This window comes from Eublepharis macularius, chromosome 6 (genome assembly GCF_028583425.1).
Source record: "Eublepharis macularius isolate TG4126 chromosome 6, MPM_Emac_v1.0, whole genome shotgun sequence".
Classification (NCBI taxonomy): Eukaryota; Metazoa; Chordata; class Lepidosauria; order Squamata; family Eublepharidae; genus Eublepharis; species Eublepharis macularius.
The window spans coordinates 86,152,270-86,167,809 of record NC_072795.1 but is presented as its reverse complement, the minus strand read 5'-3'; the positions used below and the strand labels follow the sequence as shown (position 1 = coordinate 86,167,809).

General features: G+C 40.9%; 2 protein-coding genes across 6 annotated transcripts in view; one reads left to right on the top strand and one right to left on the bottom strand.

The window, feature by feature from the left end:
* TACC2 (transforming acidic coiled-coil containing protein 2) overlaps positions 1-2,841 on the bottom strand; it is a 190,057-nt gene extending 187,216 nt beyond the window's left edge. The window contains exon 1 of one of the 5 annotated variants that reach the window (XM_054982166.1): positions 2,753-2,841. The gene's annotated coding sequence lies outside the window, so the exon portion shown is untranslated. The remainder of the gene's footprint in view (positions 1-2,752) is intronic. The other 4 variants (XM_054982163.1, XM_054982159.1, XM_054982164.1 and 1 more) reach the window with 4 other exon arrangements.
* A 2,315-nt stretch (positions 2,842-5,156) lies between these two features.
* NSMCE4A (NSE4 homolog A, SMC5-SMC6 complex component) lies at positions 5,157-15,420 on the top strand. Its single transcript, XM_054982085.1, has 10 exons — positions 5,157-5,457; positions 6,115-6,195; positions 7,422-7,552; positions 8,288-8,439; positions 10,166-10,265; positions 11,337-11,427; positions 12,666-12,760; positions 13,548-13,596; positions 13,758-13,846; positions 15,018-15,420. The coding sequence occupies exons 1-10, from the start codon at positions 5,211-5,213 to the stop codon at positions 15,081-15,083; spliced, it is 1,101 nt and encodes a 366-aa protein (XP_054838060.1). The 5' UTR covers positions 5,157-5,210; the 3' UTR covers positions 15,084-15,420.
* Positions 15,421-15,540: the final 120 nt, after the last annotated feature.

Sequence of the window (15,540 nt, the reverse complement as noted above, 5' to 3'; positions counted from 1 at the left end):
CTGAAGTTATCTGGCCAATCAGAGATTCTTTTATGGGAGAGAATCTTTTTCAAATTCTGTAAGGACAAAAAAAAGCAGGCCTGGCTCAGAGGAGACTCCATTTTGTAGGATATTTCTGGAGATTAGAGAGGCTGTGCTGTGAGTGCTTGCTGAACCTGGCCTGCTCTCTGGCTTTTGGAGTAAGCACTACCTGCTGAATTACTGCTACCTTAGTGAGGGGAGGAAGGAACTGCCTGCCTGAGGAAGTCCATTATCTGGTTTGGGAGTCTTAGGATCATTTTTTCCTGTTTTTGTGTGTGGGGGGAGGGGATTGGCCTTTTGTGCAGTTGGGGAGGGGTTTGAGTAAGGAGAAAAGAGACAAACTTTTTGTTAACTAAAGGTTAATTTTGATAAATAATTGTTTTTGTTGTGGGTGGTGCTGTGGTTTGCTGTTAGCTGTTTTAAGAATCTGACTGTTCTTGTGTGGGTGGGGTGTGTGTGTTCCTTTCTTGTTTTCTGCTTTTCTGGAGGGGGTTGCTTTATTACTGTGGTAAGAGGAGTTTTAGGGCTTTCATTTTAGGTTGTTGTGTTTTTTCTGAGTATTAGTAGCTTGTTGCTTGCTCTAGGTAATGTAAGGTTACAACAGCTGTGTTTGCTTGCTATTGCAGGGGCTGAGTGCTTGTATAGGGTTATGGTTCTGCTGCTGTGTGGCTGAATAAGGTGTTGGAACTTGGTTCTTTTATGTGATGTCATGAGCCCTGGGTTCTGTGAGTGACACTGGTTCTGTTGGGCTTTCAACCGTGTCCTTTGTTTCACTTTGGGTCTGCTGGGATTCTCTGGTTTGATGTTGGTTCTGTTGAACTTCCTTGGTTCAGTTTGCATTGAGATTGTGCCTTTGACCAGTGCTGCCTTACCCCTGTATGTTTTTGCCTGAACGACAACTTGATCCCCACCCCCCTCCCCAGAACAATGCAGTGGTGTGGGCAGCTTGATCAGGGGCTCCTAGAATTGGACCCGAGTCCAATCTTCTTGAAACTTGGGTGGTCTTTAGTGGACAGTCACAACAACTAGGTTCCCTGCAATTTTGGTAAAGTTTGCTTGAAAAAAGCCTCCCCCTATCCCCTAGATAGGTTCTCCCAAAGGGAACAATGGCTGAATATATTCCAGATTTGTTAATCAAACTGAATCTCGATACCATTTTGGTATATTTTGACCTGAATATCCATAATACCAAGTATCACAAATGCCTTGATTCATCACTGACCTGATGAACATCAACTGCAACCGTATCCTATGTTGGTATATCATGTATGATCACCAGGATGTATTGTGAATAATAAAATTATATATAAATGATAATTTCATGTCTCTGACCTTGTATCCTGAATAAGTTGCCTAGTGTAGGATAAACTGGTTAAGAGCGCGGGACTCTAATCTGGAGAGCCAGGTTTGATTTCCACTCCTCCACGTGAAGCTGGCTGGGTGACCTTGGGCTAGTCACAGCTCTCTAGAGCTCTCTCAGCCCCACCCGCCTCACAGGGTGTTTATTGTGGAAATAATAATAGCATACTTTGTAAACCATTAAGTTGTCCTGCAGGGCAGTATATAAATCAAATGTTATTATTATTTCAACTTTAATTGAATTTTCATTTTTAGAATCTCACTCTTCATATTTTCTTCTCTCCATCTTACCTAATTCTTCTGACAAGCAATGAAGATTTGCCTTGGATGTTTGGTCTCTGATTTATTTCAGTTTTCACTGCGCCATCTTTATGTGTGTGTGTGTGTGTGTGTGTGTGCGCGCGCGCACACACACACACACACACACACACACATATACACACAGAGCGAGAGAGAATGACCGACTTTATATCTCACTCTCCTCTCCTCTGGAGACTCAAAGTGCCTTATAAGATTGTTCTCCCTTCCTCCATTTTATCCTCACAATGACTCAGTAAAATAGGCTATGCTGAGAGAGAGTGGCTGGCCCATGATCACCCAGTGAGCTTCCATGGCAGAATGGAGATCTGAATCGGGGTCTTTCAAAGCCCAGTTCAACTCAGTAACCACTACGATACCCTGCTGGTGCTCTATCAGTATCTCATTTACATGAGCAACTCATCCACTCTATCAGTTCCAAATACAAAATAGAATTCATGAAAAATGAGACCAAATGACCTTGCCAGGGTTCTTTCAGCACTCTGAAGTTCAATATACAAGGCCTGGATATATTTATAGCCCCCGATAAGTTATACAAAGTAATTCAAAATAACCTATTCTATTATAATCTGATTACAATTTAGTATCTGGTTAGTACAGATGAAAAATGATTCTTTTATTAACTTGCGGTAACTGAATCTCCATTTCTTCCTGTGACCTGAATTAATGCAAGTGGGAGGCTCCATTATGAGAAATGTAGTCCTTTTGTAATGATGCCATGTCACTTTCAAGTTAACAAATGAGAACTTAAATTCTGGCATCTTAAAAAGAACAACTATGTAAGAAAACTCCCAATTATAACTGGCAGTATTTATAAAGTTCTCTTGTAGCACTTAAGCTGGCCTCATTTCTCCATTCCAACTGAAGTTGGACATATACATAAAATGTTAGAAAAAGAAACTTCTCTAACTATTCTTCAAGTTATGTGAGCTATGAAACAATAAAGGTATCAGTATCATTTTCTGTAATGCTTTGAAAAGCCTGGCTAACAGACACTTCTAAACTTTTAAGTTGTCAAGAACATACATGAAAGTAGGATTTCAGCTTTACTTACCTAGAATTTTTTTCAAAAATGAAATCTTCCCCAGATCTTACAACATCCTTCACTGCCTTTTAGCCCTTCTCTGTGTATGGATCCCCTCTTCTCCCTGCATCACATGAAACTGTTCTATTAATGTGAATTGGCTTAGGTTTGAGAACACTATGCCTAGCAGTGAAGTGTAAGGAATCTGACCCCAGAAGCTCCAGGCTGCAACACGTCAGTTCACTAGAAGAAATCTCAGTCCCTGGATGAGAAACCAGCCTAAAGGAAATGCACACAAAACATACCCTTGCAGGTGCTGCAAGCTTGGTGCGAATGTTTTATTTCTTAATCCAACATGTAAAAAAGTACTATGGAATTCTCTGTACTGCTGACTTCAGTCTTATATTGAAAAGTGAAACATCTCTCTCCCTGATTATTTGATAAGGTGATACTTCCACATGTGTTCTTGGGGTGCCTGCCAACGTGGCGAAGTGGGCACCTGGGAACCCTAATGCAGCTACAAAACAGCTGTTGCAGGAGGTGTAGCCAAATACAAAATGACCACTACAGCTTACATTCCGTCACACAGCGAAGAGCCTTGTGCTATGGAAGCAGCTTCTGCCAAAGCAATATTTTTAATAATCTGCACAGCCAATCAAATGTCCAATGACCAATTAGAAACAATGCTTGGCAAAAGCCCCACATGGTTCCATCCTCTTTCTAAAAACAATTGGCAGGCACCAGGAAAGGTGTCAGTGGAAGCAATGGTGCTCATGGGCACGACGTTGGGGACCCTTACCCAGTGCCGGATCTAGGCGTGCGGGCACCCGGTGCAAACCGTGCCCGGGTGCTCTGCGTGTGCACGCAGCACTCCTGGCACTGCGTGATAACATCACTTCCGTGATGTTATCATGCGGGGCGGGAGGCATGTCCGCTTGTGCGGCAAGCCGGCCACCCCAACGCCCGGTGAGCTGTGGAGCTGGCGGCAGCACGGGCGTGTGCTGGGGCGACCGGCTGGTTTGCCGCAAGCACAGGACCTCCCAGCCCTGCGCTCAGCCACCTGCACAGCAAGCCAGCTGCCCCCAGCACGCCCTCGCCACTGCCAGCTCCACGGCTCACCGTGTGCTGGGGCAGCTGGCTTGCCGCGCGGCCGGCTAAGCGCAGGGCTAGGAGGCCCTCCACACGGTTCACGTGCCCCACTGCCGTGCCACCCGCGCAGCAAGCTGGCCACCCCAGCACATGGTGAGCCATGGAGCTGGCGGCAGTGGTGAGGGCGTGCGCTGGGACAGCTGGCTTGCCGTGCTGGTGGCTGAGCGCAGGGCTGGGAGGTCCTGTGTGCATGGCAAGCCAGGGTCTCCCTACCCTGCGCTCAGCCTCCCACGTGGCAAGCCACGGTGCGATCCCGGACGGCAGGCAGCCGCACCCTGCACCCCCTCTTTGGCAGTACCAGGGGCAGGCAACCCCCCGCCCCCTCCATCCGTCCCTGCCCTTACCTAGAGCTTGACTGAGGAAACTGCTAATTTCCTTGCATGCCCAAACCAGAGAAACAAAGCATCAACAGTAGAAGCAGCAGGATGAACCATGCAAGAATATACCTAAAGCCACCTAGTGAGGTCATGGCAGCAGTGGGATTTGAATCAGTCCAATGCTGATTCACAGCTGAACTACTAACCACTGTGCTATAGCAGTTGAAAAACACAGTACTTTGAATGTTTTCTTTTTGAAGCAGTTTTATATTTGTTTACAAACTACAAGGTGCGGTCATTTATTTCCTTGAATCACCCCTTTAATTTATTGATCTAAACACCCCTACTGTGTTTAGAAGAGAATGCTCCGCTCTCCTTCACACATACTCATCACTGGATATAAGACCTTTGTCCTGTTCCGAACAAGAATGTGGAGAAGTCTCTCTTACTTATTGGATGTATTTTCTGTTCAATCATCTTAAGTACTTAACAGAAATAGTGAGAAATAGTGTTCGGACTAATTTCTGGTGTTACATATGCATCTCAAGTTGAATTATACTATTTCCGTACTCAAGACCGCAGTGGTTCGAAGAATGCTTTGAAATAGAAGCGGAGAAAAACGAATGAAATGTTTACACGGTGTCAGAAACTATCCCTGCAACTACTGCTGTTTGGGTTTTTCAGCCAGTGTCTCCCCCCCCCCCTTTTCTTTTTGCACCCCATAAAAAGAACTTCGCGTATTAACTTTCTAGACCAACACGCGGGGATTAAAACCGAACCACTTCCCTCCAGAAAACATCAGCCCAGCGACAAGAAACAGAAGCTGACGTCATCCCCTTTGCTCTTGGACGGCGGAAAAAACTATTGACGCCGCCTTCGATCTTCGCGTTTTGGTTTGGGCCTGCTGGTAGCCGTCTTCGTTCCTGTCAACCCTCGCGATAGGTGCTCTGTTGGTTTGTGTCGTCAGGGTTCAGTAGAGCGGGAAGGAAGAGGCTGCTTGACAGGAGTTTAACAGCGGAGTTATGGAGGAGGCTGGAGGCAGCGGAGGCTCAGACCGGCGCTCGCGAGGTCGCCGCTCTTCCGCCGGGCCTCGCTACAGCCGGGCTGGGCGATCTTCGTTTGGGCAGAATCGCGGTGGGGACGACGGGGCTGAAAGAAACGGCGAGGAAGAAGCGGGCGCGGGGGAAGGCGACAGGGACGATGGAGACGAGACCACCCGGCGGCGGCTGCTCCGTCAGCAGTACCGGGAGCTGATCACCGTCGTTCAGAGTGAGTGTCTCCCCAGATCGCGGGAGGAACGGAGGGAGAAAGTAAACTCCGCGGGGCCTGGAAGTGATGGGAGTGGTCTGTCGCAAGGGCTGGAAATAAAACCCTTCTTCTCCCGCCAAAGTAAATGTGTTGCAAAACCCTTTACTATTAGATACTGATTATGGGGAGCAGAGTTCCTCTGTGCTGCCTGTTTTCAGTTTATGGCGGTTAGTTTGCCCTATTTACAGTAGTGTTTTTTTGTAAACAGGATGGTGATATTTAATATTTTCCAAACCTTTCTTCCCTTCAGTTATCTTGCAGTGGAGGTTAACTAAAGGGAAACAGTGCCAACTGTTTCTGGCTTTTTAATTTGCGTTCTCATTCAGATTATATGGACATATAGCCAGCACAAATCTTCTCAAGTGTTTTTGTTTTACCTATAGGTTGAGGTTAAGCTGTTTTCCTGCTGTATCTTATTTGTGTTTCATTGTTCTAGGTAGCCACACATCCTTGTCAAAAAGAAAATCAAACCGGCCTAATCTCCCCCTTCCCCAGCCATTACCTCATAATGATTTCAAGGAACTCAAGAAGTGAAGTGAAGAAGTCACCTACTTTTGAAATTGATATTGCTCTTTTGGTTTTTTTCTTTCAAGGTACATACTATATTTTTTGTTGCAGAGAATCGTGAGATGATGCTGAGTACTAGAAATGATAAACTGACAGAAGCTCTAGAAGATGCTAACAAACTGTTCATTGGAGGTAATGTGTCCAGGCTGTTCAGCATTATTGTTGCCTGTATTTACTGTGTGTTTGAAATAAAAACACAGAAAAGTTAGCTTTTTATCATACATGGGCATATGAACATAGTTATTATATCGAACCTGATCCGGTGTGCTTAAGTAATTTTAGACCTTGCAGACTTTGTTTCACAGATACAATTAAAGTAACCCTGTTACTTCTATATTTCAAAGCACAGATGTTCCTGAAAGGTGCCCCTCTCCTCCCCATATTTGAAGCTCTTTCTCACATTTGCCTTTCTTCCAGGACCTTGGGGTTATTTTTCAGTTCCTAGTCTGGCACTCTTAATCTCTACATGAGTTCCAGGCACATACACACAGAACTTGCCAGCAGTGACTCAGGTCACTCTCTAGTTCCTAAATCAATTATAGCATAATGAAATATACAGTCTCTGGAAACAGGGTGGGCTCCCAAAGTGTGTTGATGGACAAAGGTCATCTTCTCCATAATTTTCCTGGAAGGATCTTTTTGTTCAGTATGTTCATAAAGTTGCTGCCTTAAGTGACAACAGTGGCTGCTGCTCCATTTTTATTGTTGTAACAATATATTTCTGTAGAGGTGAAGACAAAAGTTCTGACAGATCTTAGGAAGGTTAAGCTCAGGAGAAGTTAGGGTTTTAAAAGAAGTTTTTAAAGATTGAAAGCATTGTTTGCAAATGTTTCCTCCACTAGGGAGAAATAAATTATAACCAGCTAACAAATGGGGAAGGAGGAGTGCTGTAGATGTCAAAGTGGTTTATTGCAATCCTGTTAATTAGGTTAGAGTTGTCCAAATATTGCATGTTGCAAGGCAGAGAGAACCAAGGACCCACACAACTTCTGTTTCCACCCAAAGCATTTGCATTAAATTAAAGGTACCTTAATGTTACATTTAAATTTAACCTTAACATTACTTGTACACTTGCCACTGGTATGCTGAATCATCTCATTTATTCTATTTGCATAATTGCACAAAAGTGGCCAAAAGATAAATTTCCAGTAGTGTAACTTTCTGAGAAACTTGATGCTTACACAAGAAACTGGAATTTATTGTTCTAGTAGATTTCATTTAATGTTTGAAGTATCTGCTTCAGGACATAAGCTCTTGAGTGCTGGGGAACTGCAAGCAGTCTTCAGGAAGTGGTAGTAATGAAAAAGTATTTCAGCTGCATCTGACACTAGCCAAATATCAATTTTCTTTTATAACAGTGTCTCGGGCCAGGGAGGCTGCTCTGGATGCTCAGTTCCTAGTTTTGGCGTCAAATCTAGGAAAGGAAAAAGCAAGCCAGTTACACTCAGACATGACTGTATTTGATCCATCTGCTTTTGCTGAAGATTTAGTAAGTTTGCAGAAATTAGTTATTTGGTAAATATAAATATGTTGTGCTTAAGAGTTCTTCAATAGGAGCTTGTTACATAATAACTTTTCCTTTTTAGTAACCTACAGCATAGTATTCCTTTTTAGTAACCTACAGCAAGAGCTGGAAACTGTTTCTGACATTAAGTCAAAACTGATTCTTAGGAATCCTTAGGTCTGTGCCCAATAACATATTTATTCCATAGTTTACTGCACTTGTGTAAAATCTAACTGCCAGTTTTGATCAATTAGGCTACAGTACAGTGGCTTAACTTGTATAAGAATAAGATAAATTGTGTATAAACTATACTGGTACATCAGATAGAATTTTTTATTACAGGGTAAGCAGACTGTCATGTAACTTTTGGTGTTACATCATTGGTTGCCTGGTACATTTGTGGTGCAGTAGAGCCAAATAAAATAGGTAACATACTATAAGGGTGTGGATTCAAAATTCTCTCATCAAGCACATTTTTGATGCCAGAAATGTCTGTGGAACTGAGCATTAGTTACTTTTGAAATGGGGCAGAAAAGAATGAATTAAAATTAACTTTTAATTTGTTTGCATCTCTCCTTAGTTCTGTTTGGTGGAGTATGGAAAATACCTTTAGGATGTTGGTATTTAGCCTGACACTCCTTTCACACACCTGCTTTCTAGGAGGACACTTGTATTTCATGGTGACAAATGGAAATTGATACTGATATATTTCTTCTACAGTTATCATTTATGGGTTTAAATCGTCTAGAAGGGGATGAAAGTGATAGTGACAATGAACAGCTTGCCAGTGGATTTTTGCCTAGCAATGCTTGGCATAAACTTGGTGAAGAAGCTAAAAAGTACTTTCGAAGAACACCTACTTTCCACTTCATGTAAGTTTGAAACATCTTTTAAGTATTGGTAAAATAGCACATCTTCAAGCCACAACTAGAAACATTTTATATATAATGCCAAACCTGTCCCCAGAGTACAAATTAAAAATAAGCATAGTTGGAAGCCCAGGTTTACAGAAAAATGCCAAAACATTAAAAAATATATATTGAGGATTGTCATTGTCATGAGTCCCATCCTGGTCCCCATGTTTCCCTGTGTTAATTAAGCTGCCTACAAGAGTGGGAACAGGCCAGTCAATAACAAAGCCCCACAGAAAGGGATAGAGTTCCTCCTTGAAGAGGGATTACTTGACTTGCTTATGAGCATCTAGAGTAGGAAAAGAACATATCTCCCTGTAAGGGGAAGTGATTACAGAAAAAATGATAAAACTCTGAAGTGAGAGTTACATTTGCCTCTCCCAGGAGCAAGCAAGAGAAGAAATCTTATGAGGGAGAGGCCCATGTCAGGCTGACATGGCTCAGGATCTGTAAGCCAGTGAACTGGGGTATCAGCATATTCCAGTTGTGTTAGCTTTTTGCGTTGCTTGATCTGTTTTTCTTTATGTTTGTATGAAATCCTTCTGTTCTCTTTATTTCTGTCTTGCAAGTAATTGCATCTACCTTCCCTTCTGTTTTCCTCACATAAAATTAGAATTTGACATTTAAGAGAGCTTGTGTGTAAAAGGATTGGGTTATGAGAAGGCTAGCTCTCAAGTGAGACAGGCTGCATGTTTAACTGAGTGAGGAGTGTGTGGGTGACAGAGAGAGGCAGAAATACATATATCAGCCTCTGCCTCAGATCTCAGAGTGACAAATGGTGGCTGCCTGGTGGACTATTGTTCAGGGACAAGCAATAAATGGGCCCCAGAGAGGCTGGGGAAGTAAGGGCCCTCTATCTCTGGTTTCCTCTCTGTCTTTCCTGAGGGGTCTTTGCCAAGGATTAATCCCCCCAAGCAGAATAAAGTGACAAGACCTCTCTAAGCTTGTGAGATTGTGGGATTGCCAGGCACTATGGGTAGGAAAAGGGATAGAAAGCAGTGAGCTCTGTCTGTGCACATGCTTGTGTGCACAAGGGGAGTCTTGTGGATTTCCAGTATTTTATTTTATTATTATTGCTTGAGGTCACTAATGTTGCTACACCACCGGTCTTCCAACTATACTCGGATCCTAGTAGTGTGTTAATGCTAGATACAAGATGAGAGTCAGTGTAGGAGGAGATGGAGCAGCTAGGCACGCAGTGTTTGAAGTGTAAACACAGAACTTTGGGATGTGGGTTTTTCTCTATTTACAGGAACACATGATCCACTCCTGATCATGTAGTAGTGAATTACAGTATTTATTCAAATGCAGGATTAGGTTTTTCTCCCAGGTATGCTATCCAGAAATGAAGAGGGGTCATCTTATATTTGCATACATGTTACAGTTATGCCCAGTAATACATTGTTTGTGTGTATGATCTCTTAAGGGTGTTATCTTCCATTCAGGGTCATTTTCTTTCTGGTAAATAAAGTACAAACCTGATTTTTAGCAGCCAGTCTTGTATGAGCTTTGAAAACATTTAACTTAGGTCTGGCCTCTTACTTTTTGACGCTCATGTGATCAAGTATCTGGAAATTTTCCTAGGCCTCCTTACAAGAATGCTAAATGCTAGTTTTACATTAGGTCTTTAAATTATTTGAAATTTGAAGTGTTGCATATGGGAGCCACATTGTTTTCCTTGGTTTAGGTTGGGAACTTTTACTGCTGATCCTCCTGTTCAAAGACCACGAATTGAGAGGCAACAGAAGAGGGCAGGGCCAGCTGAAAGAAGGGCAATGCCTGCACAGGTAGTGTGAGGTGGAAGGGGTGATGCATTAAATTGTATTCTATTACAGTTCTTGTGAATTTAAATTGTTCTGATCTCAGTGCACCTAGAAATGTATGTCCATGACAGTTTCCTTTAACAAGTGTAGGATCCAGTATGAATTTAGAAGACTTTTCATGCACAAATCTGCTTTGTTGGAGCAGGATGTAATGTAAATTCTCCTACATGGATATTATATGTAGGATTTATTATAGTGTATTCTTTATAACAAATGTTTCTAATGTATCTAGTATCCCTCTGTCACTATACAGTTTTGAAAAATAGCTTGTAATATGTGCAAAATGCCTGCTAAATCAACACAGGAAAAAATTCTTCAAATTGGGCTGTATATGAGTTTGAGTCTGAAAGCTCTGTGGCAGCTTCCCTGTAAGTTCCCATGAGAAAAGTAATTTCTGTTGACTTCCTCTTGGGCTACAGTTCTCCCAACACTGCATCCACACTACTCCTGAAGAGTCCCTGCATCCCTGTGGGGTGCAGGAAATAAGAGGAAGAGACCAGTTTCATGAACTAATTTTTTTCATGGTTTAGTGGATCCAAGGTTGAAGCCTCCATTAAATATTGGCTGTATTATTTCAGAAACCCTTAAATTTTGTGGTTTTCCCCCTCAAGAAGGAAAATTTTGTGTTTTCTTGCAAAATTGTGTTTTCCCGGAACAAGCAAAGAATATTCTTATGGAAAAATACTGTTTGAACTCAGACACAAAACACACATCATGAAGGGTACTTGTGGTTTGCTTTCCCAGCACTTTAAGCCAGACAGCCTACTCTACCTCTGGTGAAGCTGGCTTGGATGCCGTGCCTTCCAGGGTCTCTGCAGTGGCTTGGCTTGACCTGAGAGGAGGTCTTCTGGGTTTGTGGTAGTCTCCCTGGTCAAGGCATCTTGATGTCATATTTGGGTGCCTGATATTAAATACATTGGAGTGGAGGCTGCTTAGTTTCAGCCAAGGTTTATTGTGGCCCATTTAACTGAGCAGTGCACCCATACAGCATAATGTACTTGTGTGAACGATCGCTTAATTTAACTGTATTTTTAGCTGAAAAAGATGGAAGAGTCTCATCAAGAAGCCACAGAAAAAGAAGTAGAGAGGATCTTAGGAATCTTACTGTCCTTTTTTAGAGATGATCGTAAGTATGCAAGTAAAACATTACTAATGCAAAAATTGAATTTGAGCATTACTTGCTCCTATCTTAAAGCTTGTAATTGGGTGGGTGGGGGTGGGGATTGTTCCTTACCCCATTGTAGAATGAAGGAACAGCATTAAACTGAAATGACTGCAAAGGCCAGCAGTGGCTGTAGGGAGTTATAATGTTTTGCATATAATTGAGTACTTTATTTCTGCTTCCTAATGTGGGATTTTTAAATTGTTGTGAGTTTAAATGTAGACCTCTGAGGAAAGAAGGGGGGAGGCTGGATGGGTGAGTGGAGTGAAATCTGATTGGACAGTAGCTGTGCCTTAGGTGGTGGAGTGAGCTGCAGTTTTTAGTGCTGAGGGAATGTTTTTCAGTCACCCTCTGTATATCTTAGAGAGAGAGGTTATTCTAGTTAAGTCAGAGAACCTGTGTGGAGCTTGAACCGTGTGTATTTTAGAGGAAAGTATTTTTTCTGGCTAAAATCTGGAAAACTCTGCAACCATCATGCTCATGTTACTATAAATAAATTCTACTTTTGTTTATGAAAAAATCCTTTTTTAACCTCACAACCACCCTCAAATGCTGACCATTCTATCAAACTATCATCTATAACAAGCCCTCCTGCATTCCCAGTTAAACTGAGGAGGTCTAAGGCAAAGCCTTTGGTGGCAGTGAAAACCTTTTGAGGGAGTCAGGGAGGCAGTAATATAAAGGTCACACAAACACAAAAGGGGATGTGTTCTCAAGGTAAAAGCTTGGGTAAAGTAGAGAACACCTAAAGCTCTGTGTTTTAAAAAACCATCAAGCTGAGCAAAATGTTCAAGGAGTGCTATGTTCACCTCCAGTATATTTCTCAGTGTCTGTGAAATGGGGAGGAACAAGCTGCTTACGCTTCCTGCTGCTAGGATAGCTCATTGCCCATCAACATGCTTTGGCTCCATCTGTTTCTGGTGATGATCAACCTGCTCCCTTCAAAATCCTTGTATGCGAGGCATCACTCAGCTCTGTCATCACCCTGGGATTGCAATGAGAACCCTATTTGCAGTCCCCTCTTGTTGTGTAAATCAGTTTGGTTCCATCCTCCAAATAAAAATAGGCAATAGTAAGCAGCAAATACCTTAAAGTTAAGAGAGATTTCTTTTTAAAGTGTGGCAGCATGTTAAAGAAAGAGCAAAAGGGACATAAATACTAGCAGCAGCATGTTCTTTCACCTCATTTTCTTATTTCTGTAGCTAATGATCCAATATCCTTCCTTGAGTTTGTGACTGATCCAGACTCTTTTGCTCGTACAGTGGAAAATATGTTTCACGTATCCTTCTTAATAAGGGTGAGCATTAATTTTTTGCAGTGTTATTGTTTGTCATTTAAAAAGCAAAATAAGTTCATTTTTCATGGCTAACTTTTAATTTTCTCGGAGGCAATGGTGTCAAGAAGACAAAACTTGCATTTTCTTACCTTGAGCATTCCTAGTTAGCTAATTCTCTTGCTGAGTAATAATTCCACACATGTAATTTGCCAGCTCACAGCTTTGGAACCCAGTACCTATGTGTTATCACTGATAAACTTTAAAGAACATTTTGGTCTGATGTACATTTAAAATTAAAAACTAATATTAAAAAAGCAGGCCACAGGATTATGAGCTTCTTCCAATAAATAAACTTCTATCCTTTTTAAAAAATTAATATTTGAAAATTGGCTGTTTTCAAATCATGCTGTGAATACCTGCCTCTAATCAGAGTTCCCAAAGCAAATTTAGGACTGTATCCAGTTTCATTTTGACTTGGGTTGATTATAGTGGGGTGAGGTGAGTGGGAACAAGGAATACACAATACTGGTTCCTAAGTCTACTATGTATAAGCCAAAATCAGCTCTTTAATTCTGCCTTTTACCACTCATGGAGTAGGCTTAGAAATTAAGGCTTCAAAATAATAGTAAATGTGGTTTGAGTTTATTCTCTTGTTAAAAAACAGGAGACTGTTACACTTTATTATTGTAAAATAAAAATATTGTTTTATTCCATTTAAACATGGCCAAATTTGATTCTTGTACGCCATATAGATATGTTTTGGTCATTCTTACTGGCTTAATGATAAACTGAGATCTGTTTATTTTAGGATGGGCTTGCGAGAATCAAGCTAGACCAGTACAAGCTTCCCATAATAGGTAAATTCACATTTAAGAATTCTTTAAGAAAAGCTAATATTTGATTTATTTGATTGCCATAGTATCAGATAAAGCTTATGTATATATCTGTCTTAAATACTTGCTTTTTATTTCTGAAAAACTTAACAAGTTTTTTTAAAAAATATATGATGTGTTGATAGAACCTTTAAATCCAGAGGAAGGTGAAAACAATCAGGATACTCAAGCACGGAAACAAGCAGTCATATCAATGAGCTATAAAGAATGGCAGGTATAGTGGAAATTTTCTTCCTTTCCCTTTAACTGCAGTGATCTAGGTTCTGCACTTATTCCGGAGTGCTGACCAAATGGCAGTACTAATTGTACAAGCCCGCCTATCAGTAAAGATCTGCATCAGTGGATCTGTTTTGGATGCTCCCACCTTCAGAAGTAAGCCTCGAAATGGAGCCTTTTTCAGTGGTGGTACCATAACTGGAATAATATCCACAGTCATGTTTTAGACAAGTGTTTTGTTGTGCTGATTGGTATAACTTGCTCTACTTCTCTTTTTGTAGCCTGGAACATCTTTTTAATTCAACTCTTGTATTTATTTGGGGGGTGGCATTTTGATTCACTGGTAGAGCATTTGCTTGATATGCAGAAGGTCCCAGATTCTGTCTATGGCATCTCCAGCTAAAAGGTGGTAAATGATGTGCAAGACCTCTACCTGAGACTCTGGGGAAGCTACTGACAGAGTAGGCATTGTTGTGATTTAATGTAAAACAGATTCATGTTTGGGTACTCTATTCCGTCCTGACAGGATTTTTTCCCTATTGCTATAAAAATAGATAAGAATCTTTTAGCATCATAAATACTCACTTGTATTCTATCATAATTTTAGTGGATCATAGTTTAGGGCCTCAGATGCTAATATGAAATTTATTGCCTCCTTTTTGTTTTTTTCAGTAAGATTTTTACTTACTGCTGCTTTTAAACTGTTTTTACATTACTGTTGTAAAGCACCTCAGGTGTGTTAAATGGAGATTCTAACATACACATGATTAAAAGTTGTGAAGTGTAGGTCTTTGCAAAATGGGTATAGGCAATTCTTGCTTATAATAAAATTTCAGAGACTTGTTTCCGTTTCTCTTAATCCTGCTCCTTTTCTTTTAAGCTTATGAAATAAAGTGGTAACAGTTACTTACAGAAAACATAATTCCACATTAAACTGATCAGAATTTTGCATTATGCTATCCATTACTCTGAATAAAGATGCCTTAATGAGTAGATGGTGATAAGATTTAGCACTTTTATTAATCTGAGACGTATGTTGGAAGAAAAGTTCTGTGTTCAAAGTTCTAATACAGGTAGTCCATGCTGGAACAAAGGAAAATACTTTATTCTCTTAGTTGGCATAAATTTTAAATTCAATTAATATTAGAACCATTTTTGTCCCTCATCAGAATATTGTGAAGACTTTTGAAATCTCTCAGCCTATGATTCCGCCAGCTACACAAGCAACAACGTAGGATGGGAATAATTCTGAAAGGTGCCTTTGAGATGCTAATCCCAATGCTATTCAGAGGTTATTTTTCAACTTTTTTCAGGTTACTGAAGATGAAACAAAGTATATTTTCCCCTTGTACAGATATTCCAAAGTACCATGAAGGCCAGTTTCCTAGGCAGTTTCCTTTTGAAATTTTTGCCCATGGAAACTAATCCTTCTTGTTCAAGCAGCACTGTATTTGGCTCGAACAAGTGACATGTTTGTGTCCCCCTCTGATGATTTCTTTTAATAAAATAGGATGTATTATTTTTATACCTTGTTCTTGATTCTGTTTTTGGCTTATTTACAGCCTAAACTATGTACCATAACAACTTGTTAGAAATTAAAGTTATTTTTATATTACTGAATGTGTTTGTGGTGTTTCTTCCTATTAAATATCGTTTTCCCAGTTTAGAATGGCGCTCTTACATTTTTTGTGA